Source organism: Haliotis cracherodii, unplaced genomic scaffold (genome assembly GCF_022045235.1).
Source record: "Haliotis cracherodii isolate W230 unplaced genomic scaffold, xgHalCrac1.p SCAF_4, whole genome shotgun sequence".
Taxonomy (NCBI): domain Eukaryota; kingdom Metazoa; phylum Mollusca; class Gastropoda; order Lepetellida; family Haliotidae; genus Haliotis; species Haliotis cracherodii.
Window position 1 is genome coordinate 40,773,106 of NW_027266297.1, and position 19,259 is coordinate 40,792,364.

Sequence of the window (19,259 nt, forward strand, 5' to 3'; positions counted from 1 at the left end):
GATTGATGGTCTTTATATTGCTATTTTGAAATACGGTGCAATAAGTTTTGGAATGTCATGCTGAAACATAGTGTCTCACGCATATCCATCCGAGTATTGTTCAATCTCATTAAAATCAGATCTTAGTTCTCGCTACCGCTAAACAAAGATCTGAGGACATCCCATTACGGGTCACGTCAGATCGACCTTGCGCGACCTTTGACCAATCCCATGGAATGACCAATCAGAAGGAAGCTTCCTCGTGCTTTACGGCACTAATTTCAAATTGGCGACTACGCTTCGAAACACATTTTGACAATTTCTCGATTACAAATTTGAAACCTAAACAAAAGAACATTCTGGAATGGATAATAGATGGACTATATTCGTTCTTTCTTTGTTGTTAAACGGCGGTCTTTTAATAATCGAGTCTGGACCAGACAATCCAGGCACCATGAACATCGACCCATGCAATTGGGATACGATGACATGCATCAACCAAGTCAGCGAGCCTGACTACCCGATCCCGTTAGTCGCCTCTTACGACAAGCATAGTCGCCATTTACGGTAAGCATGGGTTGCTGAATACCTATTCTAACCCGGATCGTCACGGGTAACTACTACTACTACTACTACTACTACCACCACCACCACCACCACCACCACCACCACCACCACTACTACTACTACTACTACTGTAATCTGTACAGAATTATGGCCCTTGTTGTGGATTCGACTCCAAAGTTCGCCCAGATTAAAATAGTAAGATTGTCATATTGCTTTACCATTGAACAAGGACATGCGGCTGTAAAAGCAGCGAAAACAAGAAGCGTTCCATGTTTTGGGTTGCTTTTGTTTATTTCAAGTGAATAGGTTTTGTTATAAACATGTGAGGATTAAACTTCATCCAAGTTCTTGATTGGCTGACGTATCACTGACACTGAGTGTTTACATATGGTTTGTTGATTGGCTGCAGTCCATGAGTCGCTGGTATGATCTGAAATAAAATGAATGCACATGATGACAGAAATGAACGAATGAACATAAGAAAATACCTCTATTTCATAATATGTTAAAATGTTTGGTTTCGTATTTATAACCCCCAGTTTATCATTAAGATAGGTTAAAGTATTTATTACCTCTAGTTTATCATGAAGATTTGTTTTTGTATTAATTTTCTCTAATTTATAATGAAGATTGGCTTACGTATTATTACCTTTGGTTGATAAGGAAGATAGGTTTAAGTATCTCTCACTTTTTTCTTACAAGGTAGATTGATTTACCCCGCTATTTTGCGTTTACGCCGAATTAAATCTGTTTCTGATAATCGAGACTGTTTTTTCCCTGGCGTTGACGTTTGTTTTGTAAGTATTTACAACCTCAAGTTTATCATTAAGACTGGTTTACATATTTAATACCTCTAGAGTGACCGCCTCCGTGGGTAAGTGAGTAGCGTCTGCCCGGAGAACGGAAGGTCGTGAGTTCGATCCGCATAATACCAAAAGAGGTAAAAAGATTAAACTTGTTGTTACCTTGCCTGGAGAACGGCATTAAGGGGCTAAAACAAGCACTGGTTGCCTCTGGGTCAGTATACTGTCTCTGAGGGGGGTATTCATGTTAAACAGCGGCACTGGGCGGTGGGGTAGCCTAGTGGTTAGAGCGTCCACTCGTCACGCTAAAGACCGGCTTCGATTCCCAAGACACAATGTGTGAAGCCCCTTTCTGGTGTCTCCTGCCAGGGTATTGCTGGAATATTGCTAAAAGCGGCGTAAAACCATACTCACTCACTCACTCACTAAACTGCGGCATGGTATTTGACTGGGCTAGCACTATTATCAGCATTAGTCAGAACTAGTAGAAGCAGCAACGAACGCACGCTAAGTCTAATAATCTTGAACGCGACGTTAAACCCATTGCACCCCACCTCACCTATAACATCTTGTGATTAATTAAGTTTGATTTATGTTGTTCCGTGTCGATTCGCAAACTGAAACAATATGTGAACCCAAAAATCTGCACGTAAAATAACTGACTGTGAAACCAGAGACCAAATAATAGATATGGTCTCTGGTGAAACCAACCAACAACCAACAAATGGTAAACAGTTAAATGTATTATAAAATACACTAAGTTTACAAATAAATACAAATTTATGGACCGCAATTACAATGGTAGTAAACAATAGAATTGTTGTCCAATATTCAATGGCGGTATATACTATGATTACAGTGGTCAGTATCAAATAGAAAAATACAGTGGTGACAGTAAAAGTCAGTTATGATAGTATATCAACCAAGCGGCGACAGTGGTCAAGCTTCCGAGATTGTCCTAGGTAAGGAATTACGGGAGATTGATAAACACGCTCTTGACCCACAATATAAATTGATATAGTCCAACTAGCTGCTGGAACTATCTCCATTGTGCCCTCACCAGTCTAGCTGCACTGGAACATTCCACGTGTTTCTATACCATACCATCACCGTTCGCGGTAACCGGACGTTTACACACCACACTAGTATCTAAATATAGTAACTTCCTGACGACTAGTTACATTAAATGGCACTTCATCCCTGACGACTAATCACTGCAATGAGCGTCTACCGAATCTCAACAGAAAACAATGTAACACGGTTACATTGTCCAACAATAAATTACACTGCCTTATAAGAATGTATTATTTACGTCTACTCTATCATGAAGAGAGGTTTAAGTATTCATTACCTCTAGTTTATCATGAAGAAAGGTTAAAGCATTTATTATTTTCAGTTTACCTTGAAGACTGGTTTTAGTATTTATTACTTCTTGTAAATAATGAAGTTTGGTTTAAGTATTTATCACCTCTAGTTTATCATGGAGATAGATTGAAACATTTATTACCTCTAGTTTCTCATGGAGATAGATCGAAGCATTTATTACCTCTAGTTTATCATGGAGATAGATTGAAGCATTTATTACCTCTAGTTTCTCATGGAGATAGATTGAAGCATTTATTACCTCTAGTTTCTCATGGAGATAGATTGAAGCATTTATTACCTCTAGTTTCTCATGGAGATAGATTGAAGCATTTATTACCTCTAGTTTCTCATGGAGATAGATTGAAGCATTTATTACCTCTAGTTTCTCATGGAGATAGATTGAAGCATTTATTACCTCTAGTTTCTCATGAAGATTGGTTGAAGCATTTATTATCACTGGTTCAACATGAAGATTGGTTGAAGCATTTATTACCACTGGTTCAACATGAAGATTGGTTGAAGTATTTATTACCACTGGTTCAACATGAAGATTGGTTGAAGTATTTATTACCACTGGTTCAACATGAAGATTGGTTGAAATATTTACTACAATGATCGGTTTACGTATTTACCACCGGATCGGTAAAGTATGTATTTCCTACAGTTCATATTGAAGATAGGTTGACATATCTGCATCTAGTTTATATTGAAGACTAGTTTAGGTATGTATTACGAGGGGCCTTCAAAAAAGTTGAATTGAGTTCTGTTTTTCAATATTTCTTTATTTTTGGACTTTCTGATTATCCCCAGATTAATCCTAAACAGCAGACTTCAAGGCATCAGCGTCTTCAACATTTTGTGGAAAGACTAAATAGTCACTTATAACTGGGTCTGGGCTGTGAGGGAATTATTTCACTGGTGACAGCCTTACAACAGCCTGTGCGACTTGTGAACTCATCTTCCGAGGTGAGAGTTAAGTCAGATACTTCTTAGGTGCCGGAGATTGCATTGATTCAGTTTTGGCCTCTGTATCCCACTGATAAACCCACGTTTTATCTCGTCACAAAACTTGATATAAATCTTCTTTTATCATAGTTCTAGGAGTTCTTGGCTGCGTTCCATCTCTGGTGGAGATCTTGCAGATTTCTTGGTACCCATCCTATCGACTTTTCATACATACAAAGATATTGATGAATGGTGTTTTCAATGCTACCCACCTATATCCGTCGATCATTCGTTATGCTCGTTTCCACGGCAGCTATCATTTCAGGATTTGTCACCTTGGGGGGTCTTCCTGACCGTGGGTGATTTTTGAGGGACTCATTACCCGACCAGTTCATCGAGTTACAATCGCGTTCTGAGAGGCGTAATTGGCCTATATTCGCAATACACCTTTCAAAGATAAAAAAACTTCATGAGTGCCCTTTGCTTTAATTTAATGAAATCCAGTTTGGAGGCACCCCTGCTTATACACACTCCTCGTGTATTATTTGAAGTTGTTTATGAGCATATAATCCGCATATCACTGACTGCCAGAAACTCGTCCACACTCGCGGTAACAACCGTACTGGGACATGGAGATTGGTTTATTGACTGCCTCTAGTTTGCAATGATTGACATTTGTGTTCTCACTCTACACTGACCTTTGCAGTTGACCTTTCATCCGCTTTCTCCTTTATTACTAGGAACAACTCTGTTGAAGAAAGAATACATGAAAGCATTAAATGACATAATGAATGACAGGATATGGTTTAGTGTATGACATCCTGATATTATATAAATCCCCCCCCCCCCCCCCCCCAAAGTCTCATCCTCCATCCCCCACATATTTTCCGAACATCAGTCGTTGTACTCGCATCAGTCGTTGTACTCGAACAATGGCAGAACAGGAGGATGTTGTGTGACTAAACCCTTAAAAAAGAATCATTAGGCTACAAATTAGCTAACTGTAAATTATTGCCATGGTATATATACACATGGGCTGAATCAACAATAAAAGGCTTCAATGGTCAGAAACCAGCGGAAACCGCCAAAACGCAATCACAAGCAACCTTTAATGTTTTCTGCATTTACATGCAACGTGTGGTGCTATTTCCCATGTATATCCACTGCCGGGGCTATCATATTGACAGTATTCCCATCCTGACGTAGGCTCATGTCCTGATCCTGACAAGTACAAACTGCCAAGGCCGACACAAGACCAGCATCACAGTGTCATCAGACGTCCAGAGGCAGAGCTGGCCCAGCCGGTTATTGCAAGCGCCATGAATATGACAAGTGATTGTCAATCAACAGGTCATGAGTGCGATACAACCGTAAGTGCCTTTGACAGGCTCGGGTCAGAAACGCTACACAGGACCGCTACATTATACGCCCACGCCTTAGTGGTCGCTTCACAACCACCAGTACTGCCCATCGCATTACTGACAAGCGACGCACTTCCGATCAGAGGAAATCTGGGATCTCGGAAATGTTACATCCTGAAAACTTCACCAGACTGAACGTCTACAGTGATCGATACCATGTTTGGCAATGGATGTGGTGGAAGAGAATCCTGTAAGGTGAAGAGTCACGTTATCTGCTATGAGTGGGTGAGTTGGGTTTAACGTCGCTTTTAACAGTATTCCAGGTATATCACGGCGTGTGAGCTTAATGTGGAAGGAAAGCCCGTTGTGATGCAGGTCTCAGACGTTTACCATTTCGGTGAAACCCACGAGCACGGGTATGGCGCTGACAAACCTAGAAACATAATCGGGGCGAACCGTGATTCGAACCCACAATCATAGATTCCTGGCGTGCCCAAGGGACGCAACTCTGCACAGCGCATCGCGGCGCCTTAGATGATTGGGCCACCCGTGCCCCCTATCGGATATGAAGGCAGATGGTAGAGCAAGGGTGTACAGCCGACGTAACGTACCCTACTAAAGGGCCTCTGAGGCGAATGCGATCTGTTGTTGCTGAGACATGAGCTGGACAGTCGCTGTAGACATTATCATTATGTGTTTGATGGAACCATATTTTTTCATTGAATGAGAGAGAACTGAAACCTTATGTAACGTTTATGTTTTTGTAGAGCATCTATTATTTAGAAAAGATAGAGGATGGAGTGAGTGAGTGAGTGAGTTTGATTTTACGCCGCTTTTAGCAATATTCCAACAATATCCCGGCGGGGGACACAAAAAATGGGCTTCACACATTGTACCCATGTCGGGAATAGAACCCGGGTCTTCGGCGTGACGAGCGAACGCTTTAGGCTTCCCGACGGAAGAGGATGGAGGATCTGTATTGAATATATTATACATATTTAAGAACGATTGAGGTCGGAATCTGTTCCCATTTAGCGTTATGAAAATATACAAACATACATAGACACAACGTATAACAACATTCACTCACTCAGAAGTGTAAGTAAAAACAAACACTAACCGGTTTCTGATATTTTGCATGCGTTAATGTGGGTACTACCAGAGTACAACTGAATACCACGTCGGTGTAACCCCACAGCCGAAACATTTTGAACATGTCCGACTGGATCACACCCGAGGCCTTGTCCATTTTCCCCAAAAAGATTTCGTATTCATTTCGAGGACAGCTGAAATAGATGAACCAGATTAGTAGATGTAGATACTGAGGGACAAGAAATACCATCTTCATTAAACACTGTAGCTCACCTTACACGTGTATACGTCCACACGACGATTGAATGTCCTCGTCAGAATTTGTTAAGATAATACAACGCCAAAGTCTTAGGATCACACGAGTGAGTGAGTGAGTCTGGTTTTACGCCGCTTTTAGCAATATTCCAGCAACATCACGGCGGGGGACACCAGAAATGGGCTTCACACATTGTACCCATGTCGGGATTCGAACCCGGGTCTTCGGCGTGACAAGCGAACGCTTTAACCACTTGGCTACCCGACCGCCCCTAAAAGTTATAATGAAGGTGGATATTGGCTATAAGAGACCTATACACATACAGGCATTTGTTCAAATCATAGAAAACATATTAAATGGATACTTCATTAGGTCTGTAGTTAGGAAACTTGTGTTGCCTGGGTAACATGTGACGTTTTGTTCATGAAAGTGCTTTTCTGTTGCCTGGGTAACATATGACGTTTTGTTCATGAAAGTGCTTTTCTGTTGCCTGGGTAACATATGACGTTTTGTTCATGAAAGTGCTTTTACTGTTGCCTGGGTAACATATGACGTTTTGTTCATGAAAGTGCTTTTCTGTTGCCTGGGTAACATATGACGTTTTGTTCATGAAAGTGCTTTTCTGTTGCCTGGGTAACATATGACGTTTTGTTCATGAAAGTGTTTTTCTGTTGCCTGGGTAACATATGACGTTTTGTTCATGAAAGTGCTTTTCTGTTGCCTGGGTAACATATGACGTTTTGTTCATGGAAGTGCTTTTCATTAGAAGGCATAACAAGTGCAGCATTTGAGAGTAATTTCGTACTGACCCATCGGAATTGGTCATTTGAAAAGAAACCTTCCCATCTGGCGATGAAGCTTGACAGGACCGGGGATAAAAGAACGGATGGACAAGATCATCCCCTGATACAAAAAGATGGACATGTTCAGCTGAAGAATGACATATAGAGACAGACGACAAATATACATGTCCCAAGATTCATATCTGACATCTGTCAGTATCTTCAACAGATAGATATGACATTACCGTGGAAATTGAAACAAATAGAATTTTTCCTGAATAAATGTTTTCGTTTTAACCAAAAGCTCCCTGAACCAGTCCTGCTTTCGAAAAACTTTTCCAGATTTGAGTTTGACCATGCATTCTGGGTTGAATATCACAACTACGTTTGCAGCAGTTGCCGAGTCAGACTCCAGGTCTGCTGACAGCTCGTGGAATCTACCCAAGAGGACTAAGTGTTACGTCATTATACAAATCATGGTTATCGTCATGTACAGTACACATCAGGAGAATACATCGTCCTAAAGCGGACGTCCAGAAAGGCTGATCATAGTAACAATCCAAACAGTGACTCCTATATATTTCCAGGAACAAGTGCACCTTCAGGAAGCGTGACCACCAGTCTGACAGGAGCACCAAGGGCGAAGTTTATGACCGGTTCCAGAGAGTCAAGATTGGCAAGGAACGTCCGTACATTGACTCTAGTCTGTGTGGCAGTCGTTAAGGGAATCTCACGATTCCTGAAACAAATAACAGATAATTAAAGATTCCAACACAAAGCAGTATTTAGAAAATGGAATTATTTGTTTTAATCCGTGTGAACTGTTCAACCAATCCGGGAGCAGCTACGACCTGCCACATTGGTCTTTGACGTAATGTCTTTGGAATTTCTTCAAAAAGAAGCAACTTCGCTGTTATTATTGAATGGGCATTTATCAACAGATCAGGCAACTGAGTGTGTGCCCAACCACCCAAACTACTCACGAACCTGGGATCTTTCGCAAACAAAAAAGTATGTTCAGGACCAAATAATAAAATAATAAGAGTGAGTGAGTGAGTGAGTGAGTCGGGTTTAACGCCATTTTGAACAGTATTCCAGTTATATCACGGCGTTTCAGCTTAGTGTGGGAGGAAAGCCCGAAATGATGCAGGTCTCAAACGGTTACCAGTTCGGCGAAACCCACGAGCACGGGTATGGTGCTGACAAACCTAGAAACATAATCGGAGCGAACCGGGATTCGAACCCACAATCATAGGTTTCTGGCGTGCCCAAGGGACGCAACTCTGCACAGCGCATCGCGGCGCCTCAGACGACTGGGCCACCCGTGCTTTCTATTACAGCTATTTTTCGATGCTATTTGCTGGACAATAAAAAGAAAATTTGATTCGATCGTGTTTATTAAACTTACTCTTCCATCACGACACGCTCAGAATCATATGCAGCATCAGCTTCAGACAGATCACACTGGACTTGAAGTACCTCATCTTCAACTGATTCTATACCTTCTTTCATCTGAAGCCTGAACGTCCATCGCAGGATCCCATCAGCAACCTAGTGTTGTGTGAACAAAAATAACTACAATGAATGTGAAGATATAGTTACATCTACCCTTGACGATGTGTCCCTAATTTCCCGGCATTGATATTCAAGTTGGTGTGGAGGCACGGGGGGCCCAGTCGTCTGAGGTGCCGCGATTCGCTGTGCAGAGTTGCACGCCAGAAACCTATGATTGTGGGTTCGAATCCCGGTTCGCCCCGATTATGTTTCTAGGTTTGTTAGCACCATACCTCTGCTCGTGGGTTAAAAGCGGCGTTATACCCAACTCTCCAACTCAAGTTGGTGCAAGTACACACGCTGTGGAGACCCATGAAGATCCGGGGTAGAATAGGTCTACAACAACCCAAGCTTACCGTAATAGGCGACTATGCTTGTCGGAAGAGGCGACTAACGGGATCGGGTGGTCAGACTCGCTGACTTGGTTAATGCATGCCATCGTATCATGCTCATGCTCATGATGTCAATCACTGGATTGTCTAATCCAGACTCGATTTACAGACCGCCACCATAAAGCTGGAATATTGCTGAGTGCGGCGTAAAACAACAAACAAACAAAACAAACAAACACGCTATGGAATAACACACATATGCCAACAAAGTATGATAAGCATTACATACTTACTGTTTCTGCAGGACAATCTGGTTTCAGTACACCTGACACTCTTGGAATCTGAACATTTAAATGTATATCACGAACACTGGTCCTTCTAAATCTATCGTTGGTACAGTTGGGACTGATGTCTCCTTCAGCGTTTACAGCTCCGATTCTCTGGTAGAGTTGAACATACCGGTCCATGAAAACCCTCAGAGTATAGCCTCCTCCCCTTATTTTCATACAGTAGAATGTCACTGCAATCATGTAATACAAGGTACACCATGTAATAAAACCACCCCGCCGATTCCATTAAGTTACTGAATATTCCATAGACATGGCCATGAGATGCAGAAAGCGACGGAGCGTTCTGAGTAACCACAATAAATTAGGGTGTGAGCATTCGTTTACATATGCGATGGATACGAATAAAAGTTGAGGTGAAATGGGGTTTAACGTCGCGTCCAAGATTCTTGCACTTATATAGCGACGTGCATGTATGTATGTGTGTTTGTGTGGCTGCTTGTACTAGTCCGGAATGATGCCGATTTATAGTGCTAGCTCACTGAGATACCATGCCGCAGTTTAACATGAATACCCCACTCAGACACAGTATACTGACTCCGAGCCGAGCAGTCCTTGTTTTAGCCCCTTAATGCCGAGCGTCAGACAGGGTAACAACAAGTACCATCTATTAACGTCTTTTGGTATGACGCGGCCGGGTATCGAGCCCCGGACCTTCCGCTCTCCGGGCGGACGCTCTACCACTAGACCACGGAGGCGGTCGATACGAATAAAAATTTATTCTTACCTTTAGGCTTTCGGTAGTCTGGAAATGAGTACAAGTATCAGTATAATTTAAGTGCAAGAAAGAAAAAAACACTAGATACTTGAATATGTTTGAAAATTCAACTACAATTTCAAAATGTTAAACTGTTTCCAATTCATTTTGTGAACTAATCTTATAATCAGTCATGTATCTGAAAGTGTCTAAGTGTCAGTTCAACTCGACTGAGGTATTTGGGTTGGCCACACCCACTATTTGGTTACCATGGTTTCCTTTAAAATGTAAACATATATGACCTGCGGCAATTTCACAAACGACAAGCATTTTATTTCCCAAGGTTTATACACCATACACCGTTTAACGCCATTTTTTGCGAACGGGTTCCGTCTTAGCGCAAACGGGCATACATAAAACAATTGTCAACTCGTTGCGTAATGGTTCACATATATTTCCCCATATATTATATATATTTCAGATGCAATTTAAAGCACATCGGGACATCGATAGGGGACGAGTCTTCTTGCAGGTTACGGAAAGGGGCGAGTGGTGACCAATGTACACAACCACGTTAGTCAATCCGGGTTCCGACGAGAAAAGTGTGAAATGCGTTCCCTTGGTATGAAACAATGTCCAGCAATCGTCTCTGTAAAACCAGAAGCGACACTTTGCGATTCGACTTTGCATGGGGTCGTATGTATTTACTTATCACTCACGAGTGTCACACATTTCGCCATTCCACCCCGGCTCACATCCATAAGGACAAGGTTCGTCATTACAGTCATGGCCCAGGTAGCAGTGACACTGGCACTCACATTCATCTCCAAACCATCCAGGTTCACAATCTGAAATAGCACCGTGTATTAACATATTCACTTTATTGACATGACATAATCAAGAGGAAAATGCAAATTAAAACTCCACATATGTGTATAAGTACTTACCTAGCACGACAATCCTAATAAACAGACAGAAACTAAACGTAATCTTATTAACTAACTTAAATGGATCATGCAATAACAAATCACTTTCTCATACTAGTAAAGGTTTCCTCAGGGTCATCACTTTAAACGGTATCACGTTAAATTGTATGCATCTGTTGAAACAGCCAAAGACAATATAAAGACATGTTTAATGAACAAAAGTCCGTTGTCATGTACAAAATCCCAACAGTCAACTTGTGGCAAATAATCAGTCAAATCATCCGTCAAAATGAAAGTCTTACCAAAACTGAAACGTAAAACAATCCCGAATGTATTGTCCAAAAACATCTGTCAGTAACGAGTATGTCATCCACGTGATGCGATCACGATCACAGCCTGGCACCGTCGTCTCATGCTACCAATAAGTTTCCGGATCGTTGCCAAGGGAAAATTGTTCAACTCTTCAGTAAAAGTATTGTCGAGTTCCTGTAAAGTTTCCGGAAGGACAGGGCGTCATGAGAGGGCGATCTGCAGCCAACATGTGTTCGATTGTGGTGATGTCTGGTAACCGGTCACTCCGTCTGGACAATGGTCTCCAGCTCTCAGTAGGCATCAACGACACAGGCACGATGAGGTCCTGCGTTATGGTCCATGAGGGTGACGTCTGGACCGATTGGGCCAGCATACGGTTTTTCCAGCTCTACTGAGCCCGCCCCAAAGATGACTGAGCCCAATCCATAGCAATCATGTTTGGCTACGTTGGAATCCTCAAATGTTTCTTCGCTACACTCGGTCACGACGATCTGTGAAGTCTAGACAGAATTTCGATTCATCAATAAACAGTATGGAGCCACGTCCCGGTCATTGCAATTGGCGCATTCTTCAGCACAATCCAAACTTGCCTGCCTGTGATGTCGGGTGAGTGGCATGCGGATACATGCCCACCGTCACAATGCCTCACGGAGTCCATGCCTCACGGTGACGGTTACGCGCTGTTTGAGTAGAATATATATATATATATATAGGTTTCTCGGCAGGATAAAGCCAACGGATAAAAACGATATCCGTTGGGGTCATATGCGGATAGAGATGCAAATATCAAAGGTCAAGTAGGGACTACTTTCACTGTTTATAAACAAACATGGCGTCGCCCTCGTCATTCGGCGATCGAGTCAGAATAAACCATCGGGATTCTGGATAAACTACAGGGATAAATGCTATCATCATCAAAAGAACATATGTCTAATATACTGAAAATCATAGCCTAAATGTGACGTAGCTAAGGCATTTTATAAGTTTTGGCAACTTTGGCGATATAAATTTCGAAACAATATTACGAGGGCACGAGGCCTAGCCAAGCGGGATCAGTAGCCATATCTGTGCTTGTAGACCTCTGCGGCTTGAAACCTTCTCCACAAATTAAAATAGTTGGATTTGGCCGAAATATGTTACCTTGTTTCGTTTTGTCGCTGTGTGTACATCTGACTACACTTCTTAACGTTATGACAGGACAGACCGCCTGTCAACAACGTCTGACCGTGGTCGTGACGTCTCATAGACTAGGGTTAGAGTAGCTTCCCTTTGACAAAGGGCAGTTACTCTAGCGGACAGACCGATGAATTGCCGCGAAAGGCAATTAAAAACAATTGTTGTTTTGCGTATATGTTGCTTCGACACTGTATAAGAAAGAGATTTGAGTCGGAACTATATTGGCTACTGTCACTGTCCGACTGACACATCACTTACCCTGTGACGTAATAAATATTAATGCGCGCATTCCAGGAAAAGTCGCAATGTTTCGGTAATGTTTGTGAGAGAGGGAAAGCGATTTTGAAGCACAGAATTAAAGAATGACATTATATGATAAAAGAGGTTATCACGCTTGTGTGTTTGGGGATGGTAAATATCCTGTATTAGGAATAAACACTATGTATTTAGCTCGCCAAGGCTCGCTAAATACAATGTTTATTCCTAATGCAGGATATTTACCATCCCCAAACACACTCGCGTGATAACCTCTATATATGATTATATATATATATATATATATATATATATATATATTATTATTATTTTATTATATATTACATGTACACCGAGTGAACATTTACCTCATTTTTGTATATATATATATATATATATATAGTACACATGGATACAATGTGTGAAGCCCATTACTGGTGTCCCTCGCCGTGATATTGAAGGAATATTGATAAAAGCGGCGTAAAACCATACCCACCCATTCACTCATTCCTGAAACATTTCAGTCTGCGTCAAGGTCAGATTATTTCAAGGCATCTCCGGGAACGCAAGATGGCTATATGTAGCACAGACTTGCTGTACATCCTGCTTCCCGATGGCTATATGTAGCACAGACTTGCTGTACATCCTGCTTCCCGATGGCTATATGTAGCACAGACTGGCTGTACATTCTGCTTCCCGATGGCTATATGTAGCACAGACTTGCTGTACATCCTGCTTCCCGATGACTATATGTAGCACAGACTTGCTGTACATCCTGCTTCCCGATGACTATATGTAGCACAGACTTGCTGTACATCCTGCTTCCCGATGGCTATATGTAGCACAGACTTGCTGTACATCCTGCTTCCCGATGGCTATATGTAGCACAGACTTGCTGTACATCCTGCTTCCCGATGGCTATATTTAGCACAGACTTGCTGTACATCCTGCTTCCCGATGGCTATATGTAGCACAGACTTGCTGTACATCCTGCTTCCCGATGACTATATGTAGCACAGACATGCTGTACATCCCGCTTCCCGATGGCTATATGTAGCACAGACTTGCTGTACATCCTGCTTCCCGATGGCTATATGTAGCACAGACTTGCTGTACATCCTGCTTCCCGATGGCTATATGTAGCACAGACTTGCTGTACATCCTGCTTCCCGATGGCTATATTTAGCACAGACTTGCTGTACATCCTGCTTCCCGATGACTATATGTAGCACAGACTTGCTGTACATCCTGCTTCCCGATGGCTATATGTAGCACAGACTTGCTGTACATCCTGCTTCCCGATGGCTATATGTAGCACAGACTTGCTGTACATCCTGCTTCCCGATGGCTATATGTAGCACAGACTTGCTGTACATCCTGCTTCCCGATGGCTATATGTAGCACAGACTTGCTGTACATCCTGCTTCCCGATGGCTATATTTAGCACAGACTTGCTGTACATCCTGCTTCCCGATGACTATATGTAGCACAGACTTGCTGTACATCCTGCTTCCCGATGACTATATGTAGCACAGACTTGTTGTACATCCTGCTTCCCGATGGCTATATGTAGCACAGACTTGCTGTACATCCTGCTTCCCGATGGCTATATGTAGCACAGACTTGCTGTACATCCTGCTTCCCGATGGCTATATGTAGCACAGACTTGCTGTACATCCTGCTTCCCGATGTAGCACACATTCGCCGTATGCCCCGCTGCTCAGCTGCCACAAATAATAAAATCTTGCTGTATATCCCGCTTTCCCATTTGAAAGCTTTACTGAGGCCTTGAATAAAAAAAGCTTGCATAAATACTTACTGAAAAAGACAACTCACTTCGAAGGCGTTGATTCGAAAAGAAATGTTGGGTTTGTGGAGGTTATCAATTTGTCGTGAGTGACGATGTCTGTCGGAAACTAAATGCTATTAACCAGTTACTGACCTCTTGCTCATGCCACTAACTGAAAGGGTTTTGTCGCATTATTTTGTTTTATTTTGCGCATCATCATATATTTGCATGGCTAAGTGCACCTTATGAATCCTTGTGTGTGTTGCTTACCAACTATTTTCCCACATACATACGAGATGTGCTTATTGCAACGCGCAGGTTGCCAATAGCCAGTTTGGACGATCTGTACGCACTCTTTTCCTTTCTGATACTGCCAACCAACCCAGTTTTGAAAACGGACCTGAAACTAAAACACATGAGAATTGCTACTTCGTGTTTTAATAAGTATATACTTTTTCTGTTTGAAGTAATATACAGTAATATATATCGTCTTGACTGGGTGCCGCTATTTTGTTTGAAACAAATGCAACTGATACGAGAGGTGGAATCTGATTGGGAGGAGAGGCATAGAAGGGACATAACTCGTCGTAACCACCGGTGACGCTACGATTGAGCCCAGGAATTCCAGCCTTGTTCGGCAAGGGTTGAAACTGGACTTTTAAAGCAGTTAGCTCTCTTGCCTCGGGAAGATGGTCAAAAATATGTAGGCATGTTGCTTTTCTAAAGTGCCATGGAATGTGTATTGGCTTCTCTAGAAAGGAGAAAGGAATTCATTGATGTATATTCCACTGGTGACAGAAAAAAACAATAACAGTAAGGCTTTTTCTTAACATTGCTCAATTGTTTTTTATGTGTCTGTTTGTTGGTTAACGCCGCACTCAGCAATATTTCGGCTGGATGCACCTTACCAAAACAAGACAACACAATTATATGTGATTGTTTGTTTGTTGTTTAACGCCGCAGCACTATCCCATCGATATAACGGCGGTCTGTAAATAATCGAATCTGGACCAGACAACCCGTTGATTGATAGCATGATCATCGATCAACTCATTTGGGATACAACAAGTATTTGTCACAAAGTGACGAAATGTCCCCCGCCGCCTTAAGCGATATGTGTTTTTTTCAAAATATTTTATTCCTTTTGAATAATATTATTTTCTGTGTTAGATACCTCCATGGAACTATTTGTCGTACTCCAAAAGCCAATATCATCAAACATGAAGGAATCCAGAAATTAGTTCTTGAGATATCGCAGCAACACTGTTTTCCATCTCGAATAACAGATTTCCCTGCTGTTACCTTGAAAATTATGTTAAGGTCACCAAAACCGACTGGTGTCTGCGGTGTCTGTATATACACCATAGCTCCAAATATGAAGACAATCCAGTGTTTAGTTCTTGAGATATCGCGGCAACACCGTTTTCCAACTCCAAAAGCAGATTTGCCTGCTGTGACCTTGAAAATGGGGTCAAGGTCACTAAAACCGACTGGTGTCTGTGGAGTCTGTATATACACCATAGTTCCAAGAATGAAGACAATCCAGTGTTTAGTTCTTGAGATATCGCGGCAACAAACAGGTGGGACGTACGGACGTATGTACGTACGGTCGTGAATACTATGTCCCGGGGGACAATGACATGCATCAACCAAGTCAGCGAGCCTTACCACCCGATGCCGATAGTCGCCTCTTACAATAAACATGGATTGATGAAGACTTTGTCTAACCTGGAACTTGCAATTGATAGCTGTGGGAGCAACGATCCACCCTGGGGACTTATCATATAATTCTAACGTGAAACCTGTTATAGTGCAAGATTGGATTAACCCTGTTTCTTCCACATTCAGTTTTACCTGAAGGAGGAATTGGCATGCTGTATCAGCTAGCTTGAGAGATGTACTCGTTAAATGGGAGATCAAGCGAAATTCATAATGAACTCGCGGTACATTATCAATTTCCGCGAGCTAAGAGACATGAAGCTTATTTAAGACAAGGCATTTGTTTTGATATTTTTGTGTGTGTTAAACATGTGCTTGATCTGAATGTCATAAATCTGTCATAAAACTGAAAATACATCAGAAATAATATCATTTTGAGGAACATCTAATTTCCAGTAGCATCGCTAATGCACATAGTGCAATATATATACTCACCGCCAAAAGAAACGCTAACAATAGAAACATAGAGAGAAGTATGTATTTTAAGAAGAGATGTTTCCAATGTGTACCACTTAATGACAAATCTAACAATCAGTCAAGTGTTACCACGGCGTGTCCTTGTTCTTATGATGGTATGCGTGAGTTCCTGCACGAGACAAATATCGTGTCATAGATCCATGACGTCACATGTGATGCGTTCACGAGCGTCGGTTCACACAACATGTAGCGTACCTTTTGGCGGTTAGTATATAAACTACCAAAGTCAGGCAGTGCTTATAGTGCTTCCTGAAATGTATCTGATCCGGCGATTGAAGAGACCAGTGGCATATTTCAATTAATCAAGTCTTCCCTTCTCAGGTGCGCTTATTTGGATTTTTTTCTGTAATTTCTGAAGTGATGTGCATAGAGTATATCTCTGCGTATTTTTTAGTTGATCTGAAGCACAGACAGTGAAAAAGAAGGAAGGTAGGCAGAGTTATGGTACGCGTTCACCAGCGGCGCTGAAGAACAGATGTGGCATTCTCCTTCAAGGAATTCAGCGCGTCCGTCATCCTGCTGTTTCTGGAAACTATCTATACAGACATCAAATTCAAACCAGCAAATCTCATTCGTATTTTAGTAGATTACGTTCATGATATGTTTTTGTCTTACTTTATATCTGCCGTCCCAACGATGGTATCCATTTCTGCGATCCAGACCGATCCACGCATACTTGTGACCATGTATAAGATCTAGAAATAATAACTATGAAATATAGGTTTTTCATAAGGGCGATACATGAAATATTGAGGGTACGTTCGTGAGTGACATTCATGTCAAACCTTGTGTAGTAAGTTGATGAGGGACATGTATGTACAACGGGTGATTAATTTCATGAGAAGTATATTCGTAAAAATTAAGTGTAACTTCATGAACGCCATTCATGTACAAGGGGATTTTCAGTTCATGTTGAGTACATGTGCAGAGCAGCGTGAGAGCAAGTTCATGTTGAGTACATGTGCAGAGCAGCGTGAGAGCAAGTTCATGTTGAGTACATGTGCAGAGCAGCGTGAGAGCAAGTTCACGTTGAGTAAATGTGCAGAGCAGCGTGAGAGCAAGTTCATGTTGAGTACATGTGCAGAGCAGCGTGAGAGCAAGTTCATGTTGAGTACATGTGCAGAGCAGCGTGAGAGCAAGTTCATGTTGAGTACACGTGCAGAGCAGCGTGAGAGCAAGTTCATTGGAGAATGTTTGTGCAACTTGAAAGTATATTGATGACGAATAAATGTGTTAACCTATTGAAGGCATTGTGGCTACACTGTATAGAGAATCATTGCCATGACGTATTGATTCCATGGAATACACGATTTTTATTGGTTATCAGAGATGTCGAATCACAATATTTATCAATCAGAAGTTTCAAAGCACAATGACTGACTATGATCAAAACAGTTGAAATGACACAGTACCAGAGAAGACAAATTAATGACTACTAAATACTTAAAGAAAAAATACAACCCAAACCAATGTCAGTTGGAATTTTGAAATTATTATATGTACCATAGTATGTTACAAATTGCTTCAATATTGCTGAGTGCGGCGTTAAACAATAAACAAACAAACACATGGCATAGGAAACTATCATGGTTGTTGCATTTATTCCAATAGACAGACTCCTATCAGACAGAACTGATACTACTTCACTCACTATTTTCACTAACATCAACCTCACGTATCAGGCCTAAATGTATATACATTTCAACATACCTTGGACGGCTACATTCTCTTCCATATTGTGAATCGTTGCCAGCGTAGCTCCATAGCGCTCTCCACATGTGGCAGATGCATTATCCCTTCTAACGTCTTCGTTCACAAACTTGTAGCACTTTCTCTTCACCTGTGTCCAATCGTCGGGGCACCCTGATAAAAGTAGCATGGCCTTATGACATAAACATAGTGCCACAGCCAGTTCAGGTACAAAAAAGTAAATATGCATTGCAAAATATCATGTTATAAATCAAACAGATTTTAAACAAATGACAAATCTCAGCATTGCTTTAGCTCACTGCCAATACTATTTGGTAATTTAAAGTATGATGAGTGATTGAAAATACAATTAAACATGAATATATTGCATCGATAAATAATTCTTGCAAGGCTTCTCCATATTTCGTGCAAAATAAATCAAATAATATGAAAGCCAATGAAGCCCCCATACCTGTGATAATTCCAGCGGCGTTGGTTACAAAGGCAAGGAAAGTAAAGAGGAGAACAACTTTCATTTCTGTGGGAGCCGAAGAGCACAGTGCTGAGCTGTCGTCTATGATTTGCTGATTATCGAATAACAGCTGCATTCACATAATAGCCGTTATGGAGGCTAATTTCACAAAAGCTTATATGAGAAGTGGGTCAGGATACATTCGGTGTTGTTATAGTTGATTGGGTCACATTAAACATAATTAGTGTTATCAAAGTAAAGTGTTTCAACCAGTAGATGCAGCTTATACAGTCTTGCCCCGCTTATACGGACTTCAGATATCCGGAAACCTCGATTCTCAGACGATTTTCAATCAAAACGAAAT

The 19,259-nt window shown here is 41.6% G+C and overlaps 1 protein-coding gene across 1 annotated transcript; it reads right to left on the reverse strand.

The window, feature by feature from the left end:
• Positions 1-818: 818 nt before the first annotated feature.
• LOC139480149 (uncharacterized) lies at positions 819-19,031 on the reverse strand. The gene is made up of 13 exons (XM_071263183.1): positions 18,896-19,031; positions 18,445-18,597; positions 17,350-17,429; positions 14,809-14,944; positions 10,800-10,928; positions 10,111-10,128; positions 9,330-9,556; positions 8,559-8,701; positions 7,750-7,889; positions 7,178-7,271; positions 6,141-6,306; positions 4,358-4,407; positions 819-976 (listed from the first exon to the last, which is right to left on the reverse strand). The coding sequence occupies exons 1-12, from the start codon at positions 19,029-19,031 to the stop codon at positions 4,396-4,398; spliced, it is 1,434 nt and encodes a 477-aa protein (XP_071119284.1). The 3' UTR covers positions 819-976; positions 4,358-4,395.
• Between the last annotated feature and the right edge of the window lie 228 nt (positions 19,032-19,259).

Excerpts from the sequence above, each read along its gene's own strand:
- LOC139480149 (XM_071263183.1), bottom strand. The coding sequence starts at position 19,031 with ATGCAGCTGTTATTCGATAATCAGCAAATCATAGACGACAGCTCAGCA. Across the intron at positions 14,945-17,349 it reads GTTGGGACGGCAGATATAAA|TTTCAGGTCCGTTTTCAAAA; the intron begins GTAAGACAAAAA and ends CATGTGTTTTAG. Across the intron at positions 7,272-7,749 it reads GGTGGTCACGCTTCCTGAAG|GGGATGATCTTGTCCATCCG; the intron begins GTGCACTTGTTC and ends TTTTTGTATCAG.